At 52.4% G+C, this 27,091-nt stretch overlaps 3 protein-coding genes across 3 annotated transcripts; 2 read left to right on the top strand and 1 right to left on the bottom strand.

Annotated features, from left to right (window-relative positions):
* The first annotated feature begins 4,927 nt into the window (after positions 1-4,927).
* On the top strand, positions 4,928-7,582 carry SDR39U1 (short chain dehydrogenase/reductase family 39U member 1). The gene is made up of 6 exons (XM_004584730.4): positions 4,928-4,994; positions 5,227-5,333; positions 5,410-5,492; positions 5,759-5,880; positions 6,458-6,601; positions 6,861-7,582. The coding sequence occupies exons 1-6, from the start codon at positions 4,979-4,981 to the stop codon at positions 7,271-7,273; spliced, it is 885 nt and encodes a 294-aa protein (XP_004584787.1). The 5' UTR covers positions 4,928-4,978; the 3' UTR covers positions 7,274-7,582.
* Positions 7,583-9,594: 2,012 nt separating this feature from the next.
* KHNYN (KH and NYN domain containing) lies at positions 9,595-17,213 on the bottom strand. The gene is made up of 8 exons (XM_058666272.1): positions 16,928-17,213; positions 16,257-16,474; positions 14,123-15,306; positions 13,885-14,015; positions 13,699-13,795; positions 10,834-10,941; positions 10,607-10,708; positions 9,595-10,111 (listed from the first exon to the last, which is right to left on the bottom strand). The coding sequence occupies exons 2-8, from the start codon at positions 16,455-16,457 to the stop codon at positions 9,862-9,864; spliced, it is 2,073 nt and encodes a 690-aa protein (XP_058522255.1). The 5' UTR covers positions 16,458-16,474; positions 16,928-17,213; the 3' UTR covers positions 9,595-9,861.
* A 132-nt stretch (positions 17,214-17,345) lies between these two features.
* Positions 17,346-20,171, top strand: CBLN3 (cerebellin 3 precursor). Its single transcript, XM_058666281.1, has 3 exons — positions 17,346-18,233; positions 18,453-18,572; positions 18,873-20,171. Exons 1-3 carry the CDS (start codon positions 17,934-17,936, stop codon positions 19,068-19,070), a joined length of 618 nt encoding a protein of 205 aa, XP_058522264.1. The 5' UTR covers positions 17,346-17,933; the 3' UTR covers positions 19,071-20,171.
* The last annotated feature ends 6,920 nt before the right edge of the window (positions 20,172-27,091 follow it).

Here is a 27,091-nt window from a genome sequence, read left to right as displayed (position 1 = left end):
GACAAATGCTTGCAATTTTGTTTTTCCTTCTGTATCTGGGGAAAGTGGAGAGAGAACTGGCGGGAGCTCCCAGCAGCTAAAACATGTCAGCACCAGGGGGTGGTGCTGATGTCATCCTAGGAACCCCAATGTGGAAAAGGATGTTCTGAAGGTATTGCACAGAAGAGCCCAGCCCTGCTGAAGGGCTGGATCTCTGCCATATGGTCCTTCCACCTATACACGGGCAGATGGCCACCCTCCTTGAATGTATGAAGCTCTAATTAATGCAATTTGGCTGTGAGCTCGCTCCCCTCTGATTCTCCTCTCTGTTTCTGCGCCTCTTTTCCAATTTTTGGTGCCTTTTTTCTAACAAGAAGAACCTCTGCTCAAAGGCAGCCCAGCCTTCCACATCCTGACACTGAGGTCTCTTCCAAGCAGTTCCTAACCTGTCCTGGACTGACTTTGAGACAAGGCTCCCTCCGGTGGCCGCCTGGAGTATTGCACCTTGTGAACAAAAAATGAGTGAGCACACAGGGTCCCAACCCAAGGGACACAAAAGCCAACATCACAGGTTCAGCACTTGTCCCGTCACAGCTCATGGCCTTTGAGACTTTCACACGCTGTTAGTAACCCAAGAGGAACATAGGTTACCCAAAATCTGCTTGATCAGAAAAAAAATTGTAATAACATTGTTCTGAAAAAATTGTAAAATGTCCAGGTGTGTCGCTTGTATGAAATAGTGTGAAGCTCACATGAATTATCTCACTTAACCCCAGACTCACAGGATGGCTCAAGTTCAAACACTCAAAGTTACCCTTGAGAGGTAGTGTTGCATAGTGTTGAAGCCCACCGGCTCTGGAAGACCCAAAGATCAGCTCTGGTACATAGTGTCTATGTAACCTTGGCCAACATAATGCATTAAGAAAACTAAACTGAGCATGCATTGATGAGGCTTGAAGCTTGGCGACAGCCACATTGAGTTTACTGTACAATCATCCCTACTCTGGGTATGTTTGAAAACGTTAGTACCAAAACCCTTGTAAATGTTTCTGATGGAAGAGCTACTAGAAGCCAGAAGTAGAATTCTTCCCTTGTGTCAGACAGACTGAGGAGAAAGCTCCAGAAACCCCATCCTGCCTCTGCTCCTCACGGAGCATAAAGCTGAGGCTAGAGAAAGTGGCTGTAGCCATTTCTCCAACAAGGTGATCACGAGCGTACCTGTTGATGAAACAGCAGGTGATGGAGCATTTTCAAATTAACTTAAAAGCAGTTACCTTGATTTTTTTAAATTCATGATTTATTTATCTGAATGTCAGTGTTACAGAGAGACAGAAAGAGAGAAATCTGCCATCTGCTGGTGCATTTCTCAAATGGCTGCAACAGCTGGAGCCGAATCAGGCCAAAGCATAACCAACTGCCAGTCTGGCGGGAAAGAACGTGTGAATAAATTCCACCACCTCGCTATCCGGCCCCTGCTTCTGCTGGCGACTGTCCCCACAAGGCTTCAGACGCAACTCACCTAAAGTGGGTTCCAAAGCAGGATGGAGCGCCACAGTAGAATGGTGTTTTGGTCCAGGTCTATTGCTCTAATAGAATACCTGATGATAGAGAACGCGTAAGGAAAAGAGGTGTACTTAACTCACAACTTTTGGTGACTGCAAAGCCTAATGAGCCTGGCATGACTATTGCTTATGCCTTAATACAGCCCCAGAAAGATGAACTGGTCACATACAGTCGGGCCAAGGACATAGGTGGCCTCACTCTACAGCAACCCTCTCACAAGAACTAACCCAGTCACCCAAGATCTCCCAAAAGAAGAATACTAACTCCTTCCAAGGTTGGTGCCCTCATAAACGAACCACCCACAAGGCCTTGCTTCTTAAACATCCTCCATGTCTCAACATCATTACACTGGGGACCAAGCTTCCAGAACCTTTGAATCTTTGGGAAACACACTGTATCTGAAGTGGCAAGTGGAGAATAACCACTGGGACCTTGCTTCTGTCTGACCCCAAGCTCTGAGAAAACCTTCCATAAGGTCTTTTGGCTTGTTCTTCAGTTCAAAGAACCATGTCCCATTCTGTTCAAAGAAGTTCTTCAACTCTTCCGAAGTTTTCAGAGACAGTCTCAGAATAAGACAGGGCCCTGCAGCAGGTTCTGCCTGCTGCATAGGCAGCCCTACCACCTGGTCATATGACCTGGCAGATCCTATAGGTACTGGAAGGATCCACAACTGGCAAAGTGGGCCCCGTGTGAAGTGACTGACAGACCCAGATAGTGCATTACAGCATGGAACTCTAGGGTTCTGGAGGAAAGTATTGCCATGTGCAGCAGAGAACTAGGTTGCATATGCAAAGTAGCTCCCAGGATGCTACTGGAACCAAGTAGATACTGATGTCTGACCATAGGACAGCACGGACTGTGATCAGAGCTATCCAGCACGCGATGAATATTATCAGCAACACTGAGTCAGAATATAACGTAGACCCAGTTGAAGAATTTGGCTTCTCTGTCCACAGTTTTAGGTCTCCCTTAATTAAGAATCCTATTTCCCAGCCAAAGTAGAGGTTTTACTTCCCCCACAGCCAGGGCTGCACTAGAGGATGGTTGTCAGCTGTGACGTCAAGTTTGTCTTAAAGGTAACAGTGAAGTGATCACATGATCTCTCTCTCTCTCTCATGATGACATATAGTCATTGCCATATAAAAACGCAGTCGGGCCCAAGAAGGAGCATGAGTCACCTCTCAGTGCTCCCACACCAAGTGACAATTAGAACACATGATTGTTGCAAAATTGAAACAAAATCCAAGTGACTGCACTGAAGAAACCACCCAAACCAGTGGACGGGCTGGCTAAGGAGTTGGGAAGTGAACAAAAAGTCTAGAGGGGGACAATATGGATGGTTAATAATGGCGCTAGAGCCACTGCACCAGTGTGGATTGCAGTTTGGCCCTTTGAAGGTTATGTTTTCTGTTACGTTCCGTCCTGAGTAGGGGCGAGGGCAGAGCAGCCTTACCCAATCAGTTACAGACCTTGAAAGCAAACACCAAGATTTCCTAAAACAGAATTCTCCTCAACAGTGCAACCCAGAGACCCATGTGTGTACAGGAGGGACAAGGGGCAATGCACAGTCAAGGGGCAGAGGAGGGGTTCAGCTGCTGGAAAAGTGCCTGTGACGGGAGAGAGGGAGAGAGGATACTTTTTTAATAAACTGACCCAATTGAATTCTTACTAAAGACAGGAGAGATTCAGACCTCACTCCGGAATATGAAGTCTAAGAGACCTGATCAGGTGGTGATGGTGAACAGGTGTCAGGAAGGGGAGTGGTTCCCTTGCTAAAGGAGGTTCTCTACCAACTTTAGGAACCAGCATTATGGTACAACAGGTTACAGTGCTGCCTGTAATGCTGGCATTCTACATGAACACCGGTTTGAGTCCCGGGTACTCCACTTCCGATCCAGCTCTAGGCTAATGTGCCTAAGGAAGCGGTGGGAAATGATCCTACTCTCCAAGCAGGAGATCTGGAAAGAGTTCCTGGCTCCTGGCTCCAACCTGGCTCCAACCTGGCTCCAACCTGGCTCCAACCTGGCTCCAGCCTGGCTCAGCCCCAATCATTTCAACCATTCAGATAATGAATCGATAAAATGGATAATCCTTTTGTCTACTCCTCTTTCCCATTCAAGTAAATAATATTTATTCCCCAATAAATGAGCCTAAAAGAAGGCTCAGACGTCAAACCAGAATTTGGCCAAAGATTATATCATAGCCTCAGTCCAAGGCATACTTTCGATTTTGGTTTCTGGCAATTTCTTGTTGTTTTCTAGTTTTTTCTGCAATATATTTAAAGGAAATATGTCCGTGTTTAATCCAGCTTACCTGGGTATTTTGTACTGGAAGTTTTAGGATATATCACTATAATGTTCCTCCCATGTTTTTTCAAAGATAACTTAGCTTGCAACACACAGAGCAGTTTAGAGAGGAGACACAAAAGAATCAAGAAGACTTGGCTATGGGAGGAACTTATACGAGAATAATTTGAATGAGGACACTGGTAGCAAAGGGAAAAAAAAAGTAAAATCAACCGGGCTTCAGAGACGAAAACAAAACAAAACAAAACTAGTAGGCAGTTTCTATGGGAGTTAGGAGCTCAGAGCATAGATCCAAGTTGCATGGGAGATTTTGGAAATCTGTGAAACTGGTAACTGAATTGAGAACACAGATGCTTGAGGGAAAATGCAAAGTGGAAAAAAAAAGAAGGCCTGGAACTCAGTTCTTAGAAACACAGTTAAGACGCTCCCTGGGACACCTGCCTCCCGCGTGGGAGTGTCTGAGTTCAAGTTTTCCTGCTAATGCGCAGCCTGAGGGGCAGCAGGTGCCATCCACGTGGGGAAAGCCAGAGAGAGACAGTCCCTGAGGCCAAGAGACAGGCACATCCAAATGGAGTGCAGATTCAGCAAGGACCCCGTGATACTGAGAAGGAATCTAAGCATTCTTTAGGTGAGGCAAGGAAGATCAGGAATCCCACAGGGATAGACTAGTAGGAAGGAAGAGGACGCTTCGTTTTTGTAGAAGACATTCAGCTAGAAAAGCAAAGAGAAAGCAGACATTGACTTGAGGACTGAAGAAGTTATTTCAAGGGGGAGGCACGTTGGCATGCTTAAGCGCTGAGCAGAAGGAGACGCACTCTTAAGAGCAGAAGAAAATTCAAGGTACCGGGGGAACTGGCGTTTTGTTTCTGTTTGTTTCGTTTTTCTGTGTGCCGTTTGTTTGCACTAAGCCCTCCCTCCGCCGCCGCCTTCCCCCGCGCCCCGCCACCATTCTCGCCTCGTCACCGGGTGAAAATACACAAGCTAGCTTTACAACTTGTTCCGGGTAGCCGGTCGCCCCTGGGAGCGCGCTACCTGGGAGCATGCGCAGAGCCGCACAGCCGTCATCCTCCCCGGAGCGACGAAGGGGGCGCGCTTTACATCCTGCGCAGGCGCACTACGTCCCGGTCGCCATGCGGGTGCTAGTGGGTGAGGGATGGACGGGGCGGGGGGCAGGTTTAGCCCGAGATCGAGGGCGGGGGGTGGTGGCCAAGTAAGCAGGGTCTCATGCCCTGGTCACCCCCCCCCCAGAAGCAGAAAGTCCGCCATCCCCGTGACCTGTGCCTGCGGGGAGGGCGAGAGGAGCCGGGCTCAGGCTGGGCACAGCCGGGCATGGGGTCACAGCGGGGCTGGGAGTAAGCTGCTGGTGTTTTCCTGTCAGGTGGAGGGACGGGCTTCGTAGGGACAGCCCTCGCCCAGCTGCTGAGAGCCCGGGGCCACGAAGTGACCTTGGTGTCCCGACAGCCAGGTCCCAGCCGCATCACGTGGGTATGTCGGTGCCCCCGGGGGAGCGGGGGAGGACCGAGGTCAGCGGGCCCGGCCAACGGTGTGCCTTCCCTAACAGGATGCGCTGGCCAAGTCAGGGCTGCCCAGCTGCGACGCCGTGGTCAATTTGGCCGGGGAGAACATCCTCAACCCGCTGCGCAGGTCAGCCCAGGTTTGAAGGCAGGGGATGGGGAGGGGCCGACAGGGGGTGACCTGCTAGCCCTGGATGCAGCCAGGCTACTCCTTCCGCCCCGACCCTCCGTGTCCACCTGCGGTCCACACGTCCAACCCAACATGCCCGGGACAGCACCCTTCTATAGCCACAGCGCAGGGTTTTCCTAGCAGGAGCTATGCAAAGGCCCTGGGGAGACAGGGCGGCATCCTGTGCAGATCATGAGGGCTTTTTATTTTCCCTGTTCCTTCTGTAGGTGGAACGAAGCCTTCCAAAAGGAGGTGGTCCACAGCCGCCTGGAGAGCACGCAGGTGCTGGCGAAGGCCATCACCGAGGCCCCACAACCCCCCCAGGCCTGGGTCTTAGTCACCGGTGTAGGTATGCCTCCAAGTCACCACCCCCTTTATCCTGGACGGAGAGCAAAGCAGAGACGGAAGAATAGTGGCCCTGCTCCTAGCTCCAGGGAAGAGTCCACCAAGTCCTGCACCGCCCCCCCTTGCTTCTCACAGTAGTTTTAGGAACTGAGTGCTGGCGACCAAATCACTGAAAACAATTGCACTATTCACATTTATATATATATTACATCGTTTATTCCTCACAACATCCCTAAGAGGTAGTTACTATAATTCCCAGCTTTAAAAAATGCATAAATTCCATATAAAGATTAAGCAATTTGCTTTTTAAAAGTCACAGAATAAATGGTGGCATTCAGTTAAAAACCCCAGCAGTGTGGTACCCAAATGCCTAACTCATCCAACCCAGTGGCTTCTCAGTTTAGCTCTGCAGTGAAAGATAAAGAATGTCCCCCAGGACAGAAATAGCTCAGGTCCAGAGGAGCAGAGAAAGTGTAGGTCCTAGCTTCCCATGGCGAGATACCAAGGGCCAGAGAGGGTGAGGCCCAGGGGAGGCAGGCAGGCCCAGCATACCCAGGTCAGACTGTGCTGTCCCCCTGCAGCCTACTACCGGCCCAGCCTGACCGCAGAGTATGACGAAGACAGCCCAGGAGGGGACTTTGACTTCTTCTCCAAGCTTGTCACCAGATGGGAGGCTGCAGCGCGGCTCCCTGGGCACTCCACACGCCAGGTGGTGGTGCGCTCTGGTGAGAACCAAGGGGCAGGAGGGCTTCCGGGGGTTTTGGGGGAGTAGGGAAGCAATGGGGGTCAAGGGAAGGGCTTGGCAAGTGAGACAAGGTTGCCACTGCTGGTTGACCTGCAGATGGGAGGATGCAGAGTCCCAGGAGAGCACTACAGAGCTGCAGGTGCAAGGGGAGAATGGGGAACAGAGAGACAGAGACGCAAGGAGGGCAGTGGGAGCTGCTTCAGGGAGGGACTCCTACCACAGTCTCTTGCCTGCTCTAGGCGTTGTGCTGGGCCGTGGCGGCGGTGCCATTGGCCACATGCTGCTGCCCTTCCGCCTGGGCCTGGGGGGCCCCATCGGCTCAGGCCAGCAGTTCTTCCCTTGGATTCACATTGTGGACCTGGCAGGCATTGTGGCCCATGCCCTTGAAGCAAACCACGTGCAGGGAATTCTGAACGGAGTAGCCCCAGCCCCCACTACCACCAACGCGGACTTCGCCAGGGCCTTGGCCAGTGCCCTGGGGCGCCCAGCCTTCATCCCTCTCCCCAGCATCGTGGTGCAGGCTATCTTTGGGCGAGAGCGTGCCATCATGCTGCTGGAGGGCCAGAAAGTGGTCCCACGGCGGACACTGGCTACTGGCTACCAATATTCCTTCCCAGAGCTCGGGGCCGCCTTGAAGGAAGTCGTAGCCTAGGCAGGAAGCTCCTGGCAGGGCCTGAGGCCTGTCTCTGAAAGAAGCCTTCCAAATTACATAATACATACAGGCTGAGTATACAAGAGGCCTAGTAGTCCTCCTCCACCTGAGACATGAGACCACCTGGATCTTAGGGGAGCTCCCTCCCCTTCCTTTGCTACTGTAGCTATGAGACTAGCTGTGAACCTCTCCAGCTCCTGGTAAAACTCCTATGCATGGGTTACCCCATGTCCCAGGGGTGCCCCAGTTATCCTGTATGCTAGAGAGAGCACACTCTGCTTTGGCTAATAAAGATCAATTACCTCTCTAGCTTCACATCCTCTCATTGACTTGGATTTCTCTTGGGGTTTATTTAAAGAAATAGAGCCCTCAGATGATTCTTTTCCTTACGTGGAATTTGAAAGTTACAACAGGATACATCTTTCCTCACCCCTTTTTCTTGGTCCCTGTTACCAAAGAGCTGGTCACAAATCTAGAACATGAGAGTACAATAAAGGAAGTAATTACAAGCCAAGAAAGAGAAAGGATGCCCCATTTCCAGTGGATTCTGTTTACCTGCTCAAAGATTGTCATTAGGATGCCAAGCAGAGGAAAAAGGCAAGGCCCCAGGTATGTCAGCCTTTGGTCTGCGTCCTCAAATGGCAGTCACACATCAGTGCCCGTTTACCAAGCTGCAACAGAACAGAGCCAACAGCCCTGTGTTTAAGATGAAAATGTGCTGTATCTGATTGGGGCCGCTCGGTCAACGCAGGCCCATAGCATAGAAATACAGAAGACACTTCTGTATGTCCAGCATCACAAAATGAAAAGGGCCAGAAACCAAGAAAGAACTATATAAACCTAGTGCTCTAGGAAAACACTATATAAACCTAACCCTCTAGGGGAAAAAAAAAAAACAAGTATTCAACCAAGACCCTTTTTATCTACCTAACTGACACCTGTTAAACTTAACCAGAAGTAGTGCCCCCACCGACCCCGTGTCAGACCATATTAGCCAATCTCTCCCTAAAAATCTGTAGGTTGTCCAAGTCACTGTCAGCTGCCTGGTCGCCTGCCCCTGGCGAGGTAAATACGTTCCAATGTAAGCGACCAGCAGGGCAGAGTGAAGACACAAGGACCCCAGGACCATCTCCCTCATCATCCATTCCTCTCCTCCACATGCCATCCAGCTCCTCATGCCCCTTGGGGCAGCCCGAGTCCAGGACCTCCGCAGGACTCAGAGATAGGCCAGCTCTGGACTGATCCTTGGGGGAAGTGATCAGCCTCAAAAAGAGAAGGAACAGAAAAGCCCATCTTGAACTGCACTAAAGGACTATGGATGAGTACTGTGTGTCCAGGGGCTAAACTGCCCTGGCAGGCAGTGCATCCCCTGGCACAGAACTGAAGGCTGGACTTGGGGGCTCTGACCGCTAGGAATCAAGTGGCAAGAACAAGACTGGATTTCAAAACAGCAGGGTTGGCCTGGTGGCTGATAAGCTACCTTCCAACTCTGGATTCTTTAGTTCTCCATTTCCCACGTGATGGGTCCATCTAGGTACAACCTCTGCCAGCCCTCCTATCCCAGTGCACATACACACAAAGCCCAAGTGTGCCTTACTTTTGTGTGTCTGCTGGAGAGAAAATGTTAGGGTTGATTTCGGGAATGTTCCCACACTGCAGTGAGTTCACCTGACCAAGGACTCTGACACATCTGTTCATTTGTAAACCAATACCTGACTGTGACGGGAGAGCTGCCATGCACAGGAACCCTGAGTGTACTTTGGTCCTAATTTCGTATGCTATAAATGCGGATTTGGGAGGTTGCCTAAAAGGGACGCAGCCATTTCAGGGCAAGTTACCGAGGACGTAATGTTAAAATGAGATGCGGAGGACCGCTAGATCTCAGAAAGTGAGGTTTGGGCCAAGGAGCCTGTGCAGCCACAAGCAGGCACGATCAAGACTTGGTGAAAATACCTTTCCTGCAAGGAGCTGGCCTCTGCTCTCCTGGCTTCTCCCCATGGGCTGATTCCTAGGCAGAAGTGAAGGCCAACCAGCTCAGTCAAGAGCCAGCCTTGCAGGGACCAAGTCTCCCTCCACCCCACACACCAGCTCACTGTGACACAGCCTACGAGGCACCAGAGCCGTTGAGCCCATCGAGCAGCCCAGCCAGACCTGGGAAGCCCGCCCTCTGGCTACGCAGGGCAGTCCCACTTCCTCGCCTGTCCTACCCCCCTGCAGCCTCGGCCCTTGCCCAGCCCACGCGATGCGGTCCAGAGCTCCTGTGTCGAAGACTCACCCTTTCTCTACAAAAACCCTGTGCTAAGGCAAAGGTGAGACGTTAAGGCTGGGCAGAATTTCCTGAAAGCTGACTGAGGTTCCGAAGCAAGACGAGACCTGGTCACTCTGGGGACTTGGCCCCCAGACGGGCCCCCAAGCCAGAGCACTGCCCATGGTGAATGTGTTCATCCTCCCCGCCCAAGCAACCAGCTCAGTGGGAGGCCCGGTCAGTGTGAGCAGCATTAGGGGGCATCCCTCCCAGGAGGCAGCTAAGCTCAGGGCAGGTGAGGGCTGACGGGACGGCAGCCACTTGGGACCTCAGAAGTTGAGCCTCAGAAGTTGAGGCTGAGCAGGGCCTCGGACAGCTGGTTGATGTCCCGGCAGTAGGGCTCCCGCTGCAGGATGAAGTCCACCTTGTAGTCCTGACCCAGGAACACCTCCAGGAGCTGCCGTCGCAGCCGCTCTGTCTCCCGGCTCTTCCGAATGCAACTGCTGCCTTTTTCCTCTTCTTTCTCCTGCTGCTTACTCCCATGTCCTGCGAAGCCTCTGGAAGGCTGCTGTGCCTCAGACGGCTCCTGTGCCCTGAGAGGAAGCAGAAAAAGAAGAGTTTACAACCCAAAGGGAAATTCAGCCATCCCCCTACCCGCCTTGTTGCTTGCCCGGCCTTTTCCTGGTCTGAGGCGCGATCCTGAAGTTCCCCAAAAAGACCACTGGGTGGCAGTACGAATCCAGGTCTAGAGGCTGACAGCCAGTTCCTTTGAAACCTGGTGAACCTTCCACTCTATCTGGCTGGATCCTAAATCGACCACTTCCTTAGTGGTTCAGCAGAGGGCAGGCTGAGTACTACCAGGTATCGGTACAACCAACTCCCTGGTACCTCCAGCAAGGAAACTTAAAGCAGGTGTTTCCCTCCTACCCAAGGAGACTCCAGGAAGCTTTCAATAGCCACAACTAAAGTCATGTAAACTCCTGCAGAATTAAGCTGGCCCAAACTGCAGTCACTTCTTCACCAAGCCTCCAGGCTCCCCGAGGGAAAAGGCCACAGCTGGGGGCTCTGAGGGCAAGTCTGGGCATTACCTGGCTGGCTTCTTCAAGAACTCATCCAAGGTGGGTCCGTTGCGCCCCAAGGGGTCATCAGGAACCATGAAGAGATTCCCCACGAAGGTGAAGGGCAGCAGGCTAGATGGGGAAAAAGAATGTGTTGTGCCATAAGAGCTCCTGTCCCCTGCCCAAGCAGCTCCAGGACCCCTCCCCAGGGCTCTCGGCCACTGCCATTACTGAGCTGGCCTTGGGGGCTTACCCACCGCTCTCTGATGATGGCCATCCACTTGTCGGACTCCTCTGCCAGGTCCCGAAACTGGTCGTTGGAGACGATGATCCCATCAGTCTCTTCAGCCAGCTTCACCATGAACCTGTCTCAAAAACCATGGCAACCATTCTGGCGATCCTCCCCCACCGGCAAAGGACATCCCGTGACTCGATGCAGGTGATGGGGGTCTGCAGGCCACCTCACCCTGACCCAGCTGCAGGGAAACCAAGATCCCCCAACAGCATCCCATTAGTTCAGGGTGATCCTTCACCAACGCGTGGCTGGTGTGACAGACAGTAAGATCTGCTCGTCTTCCATCCTACCGTACCAATCAGCCACATACCTAGTGTGCTGTTCCTCTAGGAACCCCTCCACTCGCTGGCCCTCCACTTCCCTCGCAGTCCCATTATGACCTTAGTGATTCACCTGTGAACTCATATGAATCCACCACCCTTTCCTGATTCCCCAAGCACACATGGTCTTCACTACCCTAACCCTCCTCCACTTTCTCTTCATCTATCAAAGCCTGCATGCCCAAGCCTAGTATGTAAAGCCACCAAATTCCATAGGCAAGCCACTCACACAGCCTTCTGTCTCCCAGTACTGCTTAACACATTCTCGATTCAAAGGCAAAAATCACGTTATGCCTGCTCTCCTACTATGCCCCACATGGTCTGACTTCCACAATTCTCAGATGATTTTCTCCAGCTGGAAGGGGGTTCCCAGACCTTGCTCATGACCAGAACCACATGTTCCAGAAATAGATACCTGAGCCCCACTTGAGTAATTCTCATTCCACAGAATCGGGTGGTGGGGAGTGGGTACAAGACTGAGAAGCCAAGAGATACAGCCCAGCCCACAGCCTTGCCAATCAACAGAAAACAAGTCCCTCCCTTCCTACAGAAGCCCAGACAGAAGGGGGCTGCCTTTCCTCTGCCCTGGACAGTGTTGGATTTAGAATCCGCTGGCCCTGCGAAGTTAAGAATCAGATATTCCTGCCCAGGTTCCCAGCTCCTCCTGCAGACGTGTGCCCAGCACCAAGTGGGCAGGCACCAACAGTTCCTAGTTGGCAGACAGTTGGTAGAGAGGGTGCCTGGAGCCAGAAGCAGGTGTGACAGTTGTCTGGCGTTCAGATTCTGCCTGGGAAACAAGCTGAACTGCCCTCAGTAGGCCACCACTCCTGTCGCTGGGTAAACTCGTGCTTCCCGCTAAGTCCCCTGCCCAACTTCACACACCTGTGCCTGTCAAATGCAGCAAGGTTGACTCCATCTTCTGTTTAGCTGCTTATGTGGCTCACTCATCTAGGAAATGTGGCCACTCAGCAGAATGCGCTTCAGCAAAGAGCACCACCTGCTGGTGATGCAAAGAAGTCAAAACGAAACTACTATGGCTTGGAGGTGCTGTGAAACCGAGTAAGATTGTAAAGAATAAAAAGTTGCTGGACCAGCATGGTGGTGTTGCACGCTAATCCTTCACCTGTGGCATCAGGATCAACTATGGGTTCCTAGCTATTCCACTTCTGATCTAGCTCCCTAATTATGGCTGTGAAAACTCAAAGATTGGACCCCTGAACTCACAAAGGAGACCCAGAAGAAGCTCCTGCCTCTCAACTTTGGACTGGTCCAGTTCTGGCTGTTTTGGTCATCTGGAGAGTGAACCACACAATGGATGGTCCCTCTGTGTGTCTCTCCCTCTCTCTGTAACTTTGACTTTCATGTAAAATAGATCTCTTTTTTTAAATAAATGAATATGTAAATAGGCCTGGCGCAATGACTCAATGGCTAAATCTTTGCCTTGAATGCACCAGGATCCCATATGGGTGCCAATTCATGTCCCAGCTGCTCCACTTCCCATCCAGCTCCCTGCTTGTGGCCTGGGAAAGCAGTTGAGGACAGCCTAAAGCCTTGGGTACCTGCACCCACATGGGAGACCCAGAAGCTCCTGGCTCCTGGCTTCAGATCAACTCAGCTCCAGCCGTTGTGGCCACTTGGGGAGTGAACCAGTAGACAGAAGATCTTTCTTTCTGCATTTCCTTTTTTCTGTAAATCTACCTTTCCAATAAAAAGAAATAAAGCTTAAAATAAGAAACTTTTTAAAGGTTGCTGTAGAAATTTTTCATGGTTTAAGTAGCCTTTAAAATCTGCTCATGTCCCCACAATACACTTCTACAACTGTGGCTGGGGTGTATTTTTTGTGTAAATATTCCAGCCTACATCTCTGCCAAAGCAGCTGTCCACTCTTCACTGCTATTTCCACATGTGTCCAGGAGGGCTAACGGCCTCCGCCACAGTTCAGTGGGTCCTTTGAGAGTCCAGAGGGAACACTGACCACCTCGAATGAGGCAAGCATAGTCTCTTGATCTTTCCAAGGAGGGTTGATGGCTGGAGGCGGATCTCCCAGACCAGGAGATCAGTGAATTCACTGAGCGCTGAGTCCACGGTAAAGCCAGTAAGTTGTACCAACTCAGGGCTCCCAAGGCCAGTGCTCATCCCCCTCCTTATCATGTCAGCGCAGTCCTACTACTTGTGGGTTGCACTTCTTCTTCTAACTGAGGCTTCTCCATGGGTTTGGAAAGCGGGTTCTAAGAAGGCATCTGCCAGCTATTTGTTTTCCCCTCTTTCCGTTACACCAGCATGATCTAGACAACGGGCATCATTCCTCTGAGGGGACACCAAAGCCTGAATGACGAATGGGAGCTGCAGCTATCTGCAGTGCATGCGGAACAATTCCTCTTCCTCAGCACACAGCACAGCACAGCTCACCTGCATAGTGCATGGAGCACCTGCTGGCCCCTTCCCACCCAGACAGGACTCAGATGGCTCAACGGGCTCCCTGGGGCAGGAGGGGGGCAGATAAGTACCTATCATCGTAGGAGGAGATCCGCTTGCCATCCATGACTCGCGAAGGGGTGAGGGAGAGCAGGCTGAGCGAGTATAGCTTCTGCAGAAAGTGACTCTCTGTGCAAAGAACAAGCAGGTGACTGGGGCATGCATGGAGCCGCACCTCCCCCCACTCCCAGCATGCAGGTGACCGGGGCTCAACTCACCTCTGACCTTGGAATCCTTACTGAAGCGCCACTGAGGCACAAAGACAGTTATGTCTCGGTGACCACGGTCCCAGAAGTACTGCACAGCAATGGCAATGCCCCGGCTGGAGAAGTAGTGCTGCAGTCCATGCCTGCAGGGAGAGAAGGGCGCGAGTCCTGGATGTCCTCAGCCTGTGTCCATCCCTTCCCCAGGACCCTCAGCACCTAGCCACCCACCCACCCCTGGCTGAGTACTCACACCATGGCCACATTGCTGCCATCGATGACAATATGACGGAGGCCTGGCCGGCCAGGCACGTTGGCCAGACACAGATTGAACGGATCCTGCAAGGCTTCCTGGAAACGCTGCGTGCCAGTCACCAAGTTGCCTCCACCACCACTGCCACCACCACCGCCACTGCCGCCGCCGCCACCACTACCGCCACCGCCACCACTACCACCACCGCCACCACGGGCACCTCGTTTCCATGGAGACCCACGACCCCGAGCCCCAGTCTGTGGCTTATCTCCCCGGTCCCCACGGTCCACAGAGTACCAGCGGGGTTCCGGTGCCGAGGGAGGGCTAGGCACCCTCGGGGGCAAGGTGGTCCCATTGTGGAGCCGCTGCAGAAGGGAGGCCCCACGGGGCTGACCCGCCCTTGGAGAGTACCCATGGGCACCCGCAGGCTCTCCTGCCACACTGACCCCACCTCTGTCTGAAGTCATGCCCTCTTTCCCCAGGGCCTTGCCTTTCGGGGACTCCATCTCCCCTGCCCGTCCTCCCACCATCTGGGGCTGCAAAGTCACTTCTCTATCCCAGGCCTCTTCCCCACTCAGCTGCTTCCGTTGTGAATCCAGTTGCCCAGGGCTGCCCAGTTTGCCCTGCTCCTTTGGCACAGCCTGGCCCTCTTCCTTCGCTACCTTTGAATCCCCTGGCCCCACAGACCCAGCGTCCAGGGAGCCCCTGTCTGCCCTGCTTGTAGGAGCCCTGTGCAAGCCAGAGTTCCTCTCCCCAGGGTTCTCCTCCCAAGATGGGAGCCCCTGCGGCCCCCGGCTCCTGGCCACCTCCTGCACCAAGCTCAGTAGCTCCTCCTGGACAGCAAGGGGCAGCTGCAGCAAGGCTGTCCCATGCATGTCCTGCCGGGACTGAAGCAGGACCAAGAACTCGCTGGTTGCTGCAGCACCCAGAGCCGCCCCTGGGGGCCGAAAGTCATCGCTCAGTCTCTCTGCTAGGTCCTGCACACGGCTCTGAGCCATGACAAAGGCCTCACTCAGGCCACCAATCACCAGAGTGCCTGGTGCCTTGGGCACCAGGTGGGCACCCGTGCTCCAAGCCAGACAGTCCAGGAAAAGGCCGCGGGCACCCAGGAAGATGCAATGCAGTTCCGGTGGAAAGTGGACTTCCTCCAGAAATTCAGGGCTGCAGAGCCCCTTCAGGTACTCCTGGGGGGTCGGGGAGGAGAGACAGACAAAAGAAAACTGCTAAATCTTAAGTGGCCCAGTCACTCCTTCAGGCTGAAGACTGCCCTGAGGACACAGTGGAAAAAGCAACATCCCGTAATAAGCAGTCCCAGATAGCCCACTTCTGATCCTGCTTATGACCTGGGCAAGCAGCTCAAGGTCTTAGGCCCCCTGTACTCACTTGGGAGATCCATAAGAAGCTCCTGGATTCCACCTGCCCAGCGAGCCCAGCCCCACCCACTGTGGCCATTTGGGGAGTGAAACATCTGTAGGGCCAGCACCATGGCATGGTCGGCTAAGCCTGCACCTGCGGTGCCTGCATCCCACATACACATTAGTTCCAATCCAGGCTGCTTCATTTCCTACCTAGATCCCTGCCTATGGCCTGAGAAAGCAGTGGAAGATGCCTCAAGTCCCTGGACCCCTGCACTCATATGGGAGACCCAGAAGAAGGTCCAGCCTTTGGATCGGCTCAGCTCTGGCCATTGCAACCATTTGGGGAATGAAACAGTGGATACAAAATTCTCTGTATGTGTGTTCATTCCACCTTATTTAAATAATAATAATAATAATTAAATAACTCTCCCCTGCAGCAACTCCTAACTTGGAGTATCCAGGTAAACATTGTTATCATCTATTTTTATTTATTTGTTTATTTATTATCATCAGGAAGCTGAGCACAAGTGTTTCTGGAATCCCAGAACTCCAGCCCACCCCACAGTGAACTTGCCCGTGAGGCCCCCTTGTCCATCCGGGTTCACTCTGCCACCCCTGAGAACATACCATGTCTTGAGAACATAACTGTGTCCTGGCAGACCTGGCCGGTCCCAGCCGAGAAATGAAACCGAAACTATAGGCAGAAGCAGTCCCGCAGTCTTGTAAAACCCCAAGGCAGCCAGCTGGCCAGGGAGCCCACCGGACCGACGACTCACCTTGGCTCGTCTCAAGTTCTCCTTGGGGCCTTCCAGCTGCAACCAGATGTGAGGGTTCTCGGGACAGTCCTTGGGGAGGACGCTCATGTTTACGCCAAAGATACGCTCCACGCAGAGCTGCTGCTGCCGCACTCGGTCCTCGGCTTCCGCAAACACCGCAAAGCGGTCAGGGGGCTCGGGGACCGTCCCGCAAGTAGGCATGGCGGCGGCGTCCGGCCCTGCGAGGGGGCAGAAGGCAGCTCAGCGCCTCACAGCCCTCAGCCAGCCCGCAACAAACCGCCCCCACAGGTCGGCGCACCTCAGCGAGGCCAGCAACAAGCCTGGAGTCCACTTCCCGGACTTCCTAGCGGACGCCACCCGGACGAGAATGCCCGGTGACGGGAGGCGAAGAGGGGCTCCAGCCAGCCGAACCGCCGGGGACTGGGTGGTGGCGGAAGCAGGCGCCGGGCCCAGGAAGGCCTCTTAAACACAATCCCCAGCTGGGACTCGAACCGCGCCAGGCTCGGGGCCCTCGCCCGCCACTCCAGGGCCCAGGCCACGCCCCCGCGCGCCGCCGCCCCTCCCCCAGCCCCGTCGCGCCGCGCCCCTAGCCGGGGCCCAGGTCTGAGGCGGGCCCGCCCCCGGTCCCCGCCGCGGGACCCCCAGATCCCGGCTCCGCGCTGCAGGCCTACCGCCTCGACCGCCCACTAGGATCTCGGGTGACGGTCTCGAGTCCCGCCGGGGCCTCTTTTCGGTCCCCAGCGAGCCCCCCGACTTGGCCCGTGTGCTCCCCGCCTCCCCAGCCCCAAAGGGGAACGAGGGCAGGGGCCCGGAATCTGGGCGGGCCTTCCCGGGCTCCTCACCCAACGGCGACCTCTCTTTGCCACATCTCAAAACTGTTTTGGTTTTTTTCTTTTTTTTTTTTTTTCCAGTCACTTCCTGGCCTGGGGCGGAGTCAGCCGGGCTCCTCCTGGGGCTGGGCCTGCGCTGGGGCCTGAGGCTACCGCCGCCCTGCAGCCGCGCCCACCCTGCCTGCCTGTCCCGAACGTTTCCCTGCCGGCCTCGGTTCCTGGGTTATCATGCAGTTGTTTGTTGGGACCCGAGTTGTTTGTTAGTGGGAGAGAGGGAACCCTTTATTGCAAGCCTGGCTCCTTAGGCGGGAGGCTATGAAAGATTCAAGCTGGAAAGGACTGATCCAGGGTCACAAGGCAGGGATGCTCTTACCCCAGGTGCCTGTCACCAAAGCAGTTTCGGAAACAACAAGAACATGCATTCTTTCCAAAAAATGGAAAGATGCTGCCGCAAGAGATGCACAGGAGGAGAGGAGTGTGGGGGCTGGAGGACCTGTTCCCTACCCCCATCACCCACAGATTTCCCTACCCCATCTTCTGCCGACCTCTCCAAAGGGGCCTCCCTGGAGCGGCAGCCCTCCCGCCCCGGCTCTTTCCCTCCTCTCCCTCCTAGGGTCCAACTGCTGTCGCTTCAGGCTTTGCCAAGGAGGAGGGGACTGCAGTGACAGCAGGAATAGCAAGAGTGGGAGGCAGGACAGCGCCTGGGTTGCAGAGCAGTATGGGGAGGGAGGTACCAAGGGCAGGTGGTTAGGAGACCTAGAGAGGGCTGAGGAAGAGCAGGGTGAGGGGAATGGAACTGTAACAGAGTGCAGCCAGGGGCACTTGGAGGTGGCAGAGCCTCTCAGCCATGTCCAGAGGAAAGCCATGCTGGTTCGCAGGTCCCCTGTGCAGCCCTAGGCTGAGCTTGGCCCTGGTGCTGCTGGCCCTGGGGACTGTGGGGGCCCAGGAGGGCTCTGAGCCCGTGCTGCTGGAGGGCGAGTGCCTGGTGGTCTGTGAGCCTGGCAGAGCAGCTGCAGGAGGACCCGGGGGCGCAGCCCTGGGAGAGGCGCCCCCTGGCCGAGTGGCATTTGCGGCAGTCCGGAGCCACCATCACGAGCCAGCCGGGGAAACAGGAAACGGCACCAGTGGGGCCATCTACTTCGACCAGGTAACTCCCGGAGCCCTGTCGGGAGGGCCTGGTAGGACCCGGCCCACTCTGCCATGGCCACTGCTTGCTCCCCTCCCTCCTCCGTCCGAATCTGCCCCCCTTGCTCTTACCCCTCCTTGCAGCCCCTTCTGTCCCTGACTCACTGTCCCTGTCCCCAGCCCCGTGGCATCCCTGACCCTAGGCATCCTGGCCCCACTCAGCAGGGTCTGTTTTCCCCAGGTCCTGGTCAATGAGGGTGGCGGCTTTGACCGGGCCTCCGGCTCCTTCGTGGCCCCCGTCCGAGGCGTCTACAGCTTCCGGTTCCATGTGGTGAAGGTGTACAACCGCCAGACGGTTCAGGTGATCTGAAGGCTGGGCCGGGTTTCCTAGCTCAGGAGGAGAGTGGGAGGGCTTCCTTGGAACCCCTGACCTCAAGGGAATATTCCCCTGCCCCCAAACATCCCATTGATTGTGGCCTGGGCCCAGGAGCAACAGAAGTGAGGGCCTGTCTAGCAGAGAGCAGGGATGCCCAGTGTCCTACACTGGCCACCCTCTCCACTGTCCCTGAAGAGGCCACCAAAGCCCCCTGCTCCTTGCTTGGGACAGTGGACTTCTGAGCTAAGGCCGAGGGACAGGTGCTAACCCAGATCCCCTCCCCAGGTGAGCCTGATGCTGAATACATGGCCCGTCATCTCAGCCTTTGCCAACGACCCTGACGTTACCCGAGAGGCAGCCACCAGCTCCGTGCTGTTGCCCCTGGAGCCCGGGGACCGGGTGTCCCTGCGCCTGCGTCGGGGGAACCTGCTAGGTGGCTGGAAGTACTCGAGCTTCTCTGGCTTCCTCATCTTCCCGCTTTGAAAGCTCAAGCCTTTCCAGGATAGAAATCCCCAGCCCCTGGCCATGGTATTGAGCCCTCTCCCTGCCCCAAAAAGGCAGCATGTTTGGGGGCAGGGAAGAGATTCCTGCAAGCTGCTCTGATTCCTGCTCCTCACATGGGACTGTGTGCCAAACACCCCAGGGTAAGAGTGGCACTGTGACAACTCTAGACCTGGCACTGCTCACGTAGGTGCCCCACCCCCAGGTGCTCTCCCAGCCTCCCTCCGCAGGCCTTTCTGCCTGCAGGCCCCCAGGACCTGGGCTGAGCTTGGCAAAGAGGGAGGCTTGCACTCGCCTGCAGTGAGCTCTGCTCCTCCTGTTCCCCCATCCTGACTTCCTGCTCACTGCTGTTTGGAGCCAGGTGGCACAGGTGAGCCTGACAGGCCCCTACAGGGGCCCAGATGGACCAGCCTTGGCTCCTTCCTGTGAGGAATGCCAGCCCTGCAGACCTCGGCCAGCACCATCAGAGGCTGAGTCAGGTTGTGGGCTGGGGCAGGAGGCTCTGCCACAAGCACAAGTGTGGGAAGACCCACAGAGCAGTCAGCGACTGTGGCTGGTGAAGAGGGAAGGGGGTATGTGTGCAGCATGGACGTGGTACATGTCACGCATGTCTGTTGGGGCAGCCTGTGGGCGGAGAGCTGGCCGTCCATCTGTGCTAATTCCCAAGTGGACTCTGCCCCTCACCTCCCTGCCTGAGACTTGGGTGTGTATGTTTGGTGTGGCCAGCAGCAGTGTATGAAGCTGGAGGTGGGGGTGGCAGGTCAACTGTGTGCCAGGGAACCTGTCAATGACCTTGTGTCCTCTTGCTTGGCCACCTCCTAGAACGTCTGCAACGTTAACCCGGAACTCTGGTCATTCCACACTTTGAGTGCCACCTCCCTTCTCCCAGCCTGTCTCTCTTCCCACCCTCTCTGCACCTGTTTTGGCCCATCTCCACTTCTCTTTTCTTCCTCTTCATCCACACTTACTCTCCTGCATAACCTTCCAGAGTTCTTATGACTCATTCCTTTAACCACTTTCCTACCAACTTCATTCTTTCTCTCCTCCCATCTCTCTCTCCACCCTCCCTCCCTTTCCCGCACTCCTCACTCCCTCTGTTTCCAATTCTCTGTGCCACCCATTGTTCCAGTATAGATTAACCTAATAAAGTAACAGGTATTCAGTGGGGCACTATAAGATCACTAATGAAAAAAAAGATCACTAACGAGAAGTGTGATTAACACAATGCAAGCAAGCGTGTTGCATGGAAAACAAATGTGAAACTGTAACTATAGCCAAATCAAGAAGTTGTTTTATAATACTTGAGTTACATGGGAAATACTAATGTGAACTTGTGCTTTTTGAAAGAAACATAGCTCTTTCTTTCACCACTGAGCATACTTTGTGGCTAGGAAGAACAGTGTAAGCAGAAAGGAGGTTGTTTCTGCCTCCCGTATAGGAGTCCAGGAATAGATGGCAGTTTTATGACCAACAAAGCCCAGGCTCCCTTCTGGCTGTTCTGCCATCTTTCACATGCCAACTCGTGACCCAAGATGGCTCCTTCAGCTCCAGCTAGGATATCAACCCCAAGAAAGGATGAAGAAGAAAGGACACACCCCTTTCCTTTCCAGAAGCTTTCTGGCATTTCTAGATGCATCTCATTGGGTACAACCTAGTGACATCAGGCCACACCACTTCAGGGAAAGGCTAGGAAATATATTTTTTTATCCAAGCAGCTGAAAGTCAAGAATTTTATGATATAGAAGAAGGGGAGTTTAGAGATGGGGCATGACAATTGCAAGTTTGTCAAAACGTAAATAGGCCAGGTAAGTTTGTAAATAATGACAGTTAAGTTGCTTTATTACGTTTCAATTGTTGTGTAACAAGTTGACAGAACCTTAATGGTTTAAAACACTGCCTAGTTATGACCTCATAGCTTCCAAGGGTCAAAGACAAGCAGAGCATGACTAGGTTCTTTGCTTGGGGTTTCCCACAGTCCAAAGCAAGGTGTAGGCAGGGTTGGAAGCTAAGAATCCTCTTGCAAACTCATTTAAATCCAGTTCCTTCTGTGTAGGGTTAAAGTCTCTAGCCTCCTCCCTCCTGCAATCAATAGCAAGCAGGACACATCACCCTAGAACTACTGATTTCTCAGGCCTAGGTGTTTGCCTTCTGAAGTCACATTTCTCGATTTCCATGGGAAGTTCTCTGAGTCAAGAATTCTCATGATTAAATTGGGGATAAGCCGAGAGAACACCTCCCTATTTTAAGGCACGTAATCTGAGATATGTCTAGCTGCTTTGGACATGTAATACACTCACACGTTCTAGGCATTTGAACATGTGGATCTTTGAGACATTTGCTATATCCCAGTCATCAGACTTGGAGACGACATCACATAGCGAAGAGATAGCCAGTGCAGTACAGTAAAGACCTGGAGAATGTGCAGAGATAGAGGCAGCTCAGGTTTTAATCACTAAAGAAACTGAACTCATTTCCAGATTCCCAACCAAGAATTCACTGATTAACAACCCAAAGATTATCTGTCCTTAACTGCTGTTTTTCCTTTGGATATGTAAATTCAAAACTTGGTCAGAGACTGAGACATATTTAACGCTTGTATCTACAAATCCATACTTACGGTGGGCTTCGGTATAGGTGTCTTAAGTTGTATAGTCCTTGAAGCTATGTGTGCACTTTGCCAAAATGCTTGAAGCTTTCAAGAAGCTAATATTTGGGACAGATGATATTGCTGAAGCATTTGGGAAGATTTTGTTAAGTTTGCAATCAGCATTTGACTTGTAAAATGTATAGCTCTTGACTTACTGCTTACATAAGGTAGTGATTAAATCTCCAGTGTTTGCCTAAGTAGATGTTTCAAGTAAGATGATTAAATAATAAGGTAAACACAGGTGATGTTGCATGTTCTTCTGCAGCTACTGTAGATACTGAAACACTAAGGACCCTAAGACTCGAACCCCACTCTGCACCTCCCCTACATTCCCCTCTTGGTCTTCCCCACCCCTGGATCTCCCTTTGCCCTTTCCTACACCCCACCCCTGGACCGCTCTCTGCCTTCCCCTACATCCCATCCCTGGACCCCCCATGCCCTCCGCTACACCCTGCCCCTGGAATCTCCCTGTACTTTCCCTATATGCTGCCCCTAGCAGAGTGAAGGATTCTGTGTGGACCTGAAACCATGACACCACACACACCTCTTGCCACAGTGGATCCTTAATCCTCCAGTTCCTCTCCGTGTTCCTTTCCCACCTTCCTTCCCTGTCCATCCCAGAATCCAGCTGCAGTGTCCTTCTGACCTTAGATTCCTATGTCGCAACCTGACCCAGTGTTGCTTGGCCCCGGGACAGGAGAGGCTCTCTCCTCCTACGTCACTGAGAAGCCAAGAAGCCGAAACACCAGGCAGGAATGCTCACTGCTCACCATTAGCAATTGCAGTTGAAGAGCTTAAGTGTCAGATGCGGCCTATGTTGTGGCTCACTCAGCTTGTTAATCTTCCACCTGGCATCTCTTGTGGGCACTTGTTCATGTCTTGGCTGCTCCATTTCTTTTTTTTTATATATATAAGATTTATTTTATTTTTCATTACAAAGTCAGATATACAGAGAGGAGGAGAGACAGAGAGGAAGATCTTCTGTCCGATGATTCACTCCCCAAGTGTGCACAATGGCCGGTGCTGTGCCGATCTGGAGCCAGAAGCCAGGAACTTCTTCCAGGTCTCCCACACGGGTGCAGGGTCCCAAAGCTTTTGGCTGTCCTCGACTGCTTTCCCAGGCCACAAGCAGGGAGCTGGATGGGAAGTGGAGCTGCCGGGATTAGAACCAGCGCCCATATGGGATCCTGGTGCATTCAAGGTGAGGATTTCAGCTGCTAGACCACCGCCAGGCCTGTCTGCTCCATTTCTGATCCAGCTCCCTGCCTGTGGCCTGGGAAGACAGCAGAGGATGGCCCAAGTCCTTGGGCCCCTGCACCCATGTGAAAGACCTGGAAGAAGCTCCTGACTCCTAGCTATGGATCAGCTCAGCTCTGGTCAGCTGCAGCCATTTGGGAACTAAACCAGTGGATCTCTTTTTCTCTGTAAATCTGCCTTTTGAAAATAATAATAATAAATCTTTAAAAAAAAAAGATTCTTATATCTCAAAAGGAAAAGGGCATGAAGGGAGTTAGGGATGGCATTAACCTCAGTTCCACCTGCCTGCCTGATTAACCTCAGTTCCACCTGCCTGCCTGGCTCCACAGAGTCCTCTGGAGGCTCCTTCAGTTGAGGATCTGAATAGACAGGTAAGCTCATGAGGCCGGTCGGAGCAGAACCTGAAACCGAAGCTGCGACCTCAGTTCACTGTGCAGCAGCCAACTCTCACGGGGACCGGCATCTTGCTCTGCACGCCACTGCTGCACCCAACGAGAAGCTGCTGACTTATCCCGCCACCCCTCCCCACCAACCACAACCCCGAGTCACAGGTAGGATGTATAAAGCTCCAGTGCTGCATACCCTGGACGGCAATTTCCCATGAGGAAATGGTCCATCACCATAAAAGACTGCTAAGAGCCTCTCAAGCGCTCTAACGCCTGTTAGTCACTGCCGAACTCTGGCCTCCACATTCCACCTAACCTGCCCTCAGCGGGCCTGCCATTATGGCCATTTGGGGAGTAAAGCAGCAGATAAAGAATCTTTCTCTGTGTCTCTCCTCTCTATAAATTTACCTTCCAAATAAAAATAAATAAATCTTAAAAGTTGGGGTGTTGTAGTTTGGGGGTGGTGTGGCAGGTAACTAACACCAAAGTGAACGTGTTTGCATGAGAGGCAGTGAGTAAGCAACTTAAGACACTGGGCACAGAATGTGTGTTCCTCTCCAGCCTCTTCCCTAGTAGCTGGGCAAGGCAGTCAGCTATTTCCTCTCCCTGGCTCATTTGCTGCAGCTGTAAAATGGAGGTACTAATTGTATCTTTCCCCAGATTGTTGGGAAGTATTTAGAATGAGGAGAACCCAGAGCAAAGACTCCCTGTACTTAAGTTACTATAACTACGAGAATGAGTGAGTGAATTCAAACGCATGCTGGTCCCAGGGATTCTTGAGGAACTTTTAAAAGCATGCGACATATCTATTTTGTGTTTTTGTAGCCATTTACCTGTTATAAGATTTCTGATTTCCAAGTGTGTTCACTTTTACTGATAAACATAAAAACCTCTTAGTAGGGCCTGGCATGGTGGCCTAGTCCTAGGTTTAAGTCCTCCCCTTGCATGTGCTGGGATCCCGTATGGGCACTGGCGTGTGTCCTGGCTGCTCCACTTCCCATCCAGCTCCCTGTTTGTAGCCTGGGAAAGCAGTAGAGAATGGCCCAAAACCTTGGGACCCTGCACCCATGTGGGAGACCCGGGAAGAAGTTCCTGGCTCTTGGCTTCAGATTGGCTCAGCTCCAGCTGTTGCAACCACTTGGGGAGTGAACAAGCAGACAGAATATCTTTCTGTAAATTTGCTTTTAAAAAATTATATATATATATATGTATATACATATACATAAACACATGTATGTATATACATATATGTGTATATATGTGTATATATATATATATATAGAGAGAGAGAGAGAGAGATGTATATATATATAGAGAGAGAGAGAACTAAGTAAACAGTTACCAGGAAAGTCTGGTGTGGCAAGGCTTGGCTGGCATCAACAACATAAACCTGTGCATGTAAGTTCTGACATGAAGCCAGGCAGCCCTTTACCTGGAACCACGTATATTCTGGCTACTTTGTAATATGTGAGATTTATTTGTTTTTATTGGAAAGGCCAATATGCAAAGAAAAGGAGAGACAGAAAGATCTTTATCTGTTGGAGGCAAAGATCAGAGCTGAGCCAATCCGAAGCCAAAAACCAGGAGCTTCTTCTGAGTCTCCAACACAAATATAGGATCCCAAGGCTTTGGGGCATGCTCTATTGCTTTCCCAGACCACAAGCAGGGAGCTGGATGGAAAGCAGAACAGCTGGGATATGAGCCAGTGCCCATATGGGATGCTGGCACCCCTATAGTCAGAGGATTAGCCAATTGAGCCATTGTCCTAACCTCCCACTTTGCAATTCTTTTTTTCTAGAAAGCCTTCCTGCTAGTGTCATTCACGAGAAGGAAAATCAGTGATAAGTGTCAAGGAGACAAGCCATGACAGTCAGCCTACAGAGTCTACAGTGTTCACCCCTGCAGAAATAGGGGAGGTTGCAGATCTCTGCTCAAACCTTGTAGAGTGTTCAAACAGCAAAAAAAGAATAGTCTCAACATGAGAGGGAGGGACACACGTTTGACCAGCAGTCAAGTTGCCTCTTGCAGGATCCACATCCATATCTGAGTGCCTGGTTTGAGTCCTGGCTCTGCTTCCAAATCCAGCATTCTACTAATGCAGGCAACAAGTGATGGCTCAAGGGCTTGGGTCTCTGCCACTCATGGAGTGACCGGGTTCCAGACCCTTGGCTTCAGCAAGATGCAGCTCCAGCTGTTGAGGGAATCTAGGGAGTGAAGCAGCAGTGGGTAGGAGACCTGTGTGTATATGTGTCTTTCTGTCTTTCAAATAAAATGATTTAAAAATTAATAGGGGGTAGGCACAGTGGTTCAACTGGCTAATCCTCCACTCTGCAGTGACAGCATCTCATATGGGCACTGGTTTGTGTCCTGGCTGTTCTGCTTCCCATCCAGCTCCCGTCTTGTGGCCTGGGAAAGCATAGGAAGATTTCTCAAATCCTTGGTCCCCTGCACCCACGTGGGAGACCCCTAAGAAGCTCCTGGCTCCTGGCTTTGGATCAGCTCAGCTCTGACCATTGCAAGCAACTTGGGGAGTGAACCAGTGGATCTTTCTGTCTCTCTTTCCCCTGTAAATCTATCTTCCCAATAAAAGGAAATAAACCTTTTTTATGAAGTGTGAAACGGCTCAGCTCGATAGCCTATCGGCTATAGTCCTCTCCTTGAATGCACCAGGATCCCATATGGGCGCCAGTTCTAATCCTGGCAGCCCCGCTTCCCATCCAACTCCCTGCTTATGGCCTGGGAAAGCAGTTGAGGACCACCCAAAGGACCCTGCACCTGTGTGGGAGACCCAGAAGCAGCTCCGGGCTCCTGACTTTGGATTGGCTCAGCTCCAGCCATTGTGGCCACTTGGAGAATGAATTATCAGATGGAAGATCTTCTTTGTCTCTTCTCTTTTGTATGTTTGCCGTTTCTTTTTTTAAAAAAAAAAAAGTGTAAAACAGTACTGAGTAAAATCTGACTACTGCTTACATTTGTCTAGAATACAAAATCCACATTTTCTTTTTTTTCTTTCTTTTCTTTTTTCTTTTCTTTTTTTTTTTTTTTTTTTTTTTTGCCAAAAGCCTCTTCTAAAACCTTCCACTTCTGCTCACAGGTCTGTACTATGAATGTGTGTGTGTGTGTGTGTGTGTGTGTGTGTGTTACTTTTGATGAAAGGACTTGGAGAAGACCTCTCTGAACATTACGTGAACAGGAACTCCAGGCCCCTGCATCAGGAACGCCTATGCCACCCTGCTTCTCCTATCTCCCATGCTGTGTTTATTCAGTTGTCTTCCTCTCTCACATGACTGTGGGCTCCAGAGCAGTAGCAATGATGTCACCTGTGTTACCTGTTATCTGCCCCACACCAGAACACAGCCTGGCATGGGGCAGGTACATGACAGCACTGGTGTGCACACCGGAAAGAAGATTGTCTCCAGCCACTCTGTACACCAAACGCTGAACCAAACCTGAGCGTGTAAGAAAGGCTGCCAAAGCCCCAGATCAGGGAGGTTGGCCAGGGTGAAGGGGGTCTCTGTGGGCCTGAGGAGGCAGCATAGCTAGAGCTTCAGATGTGTCCTCCAATAGGTGATGAACATTCACCCTATCCTCAGCACCCCACGAACCTGTCCACACAGATCACTTCATGGGATTCTCGCACATGGGGACACTGAGACCTCAGCTGGCAGCCCACACAGGTGGCAGATCTGCAGTCAGGATTCCAGTCTAGGTCT

The sequence above is a fragment of the Ochotona princeps genome, chromosome 6, assembly GCF_030435755.1.
Source record: "Ochotona princeps isolate mOchPri1 chromosome 6, mOchPri1.hap1, whole genome shotgun sequence".
In the NCBI taxonomy this organism is placed as follows: domain Eukaryota; kingdom Metazoa; phylum Chordata; class Mammalia; order Lagomorpha; family Ochotonidae; genus Ochotona; species Ochotona princeps.
This window is presented reverse-complemented; position numbering and strand designations above follow the sequence as displayed.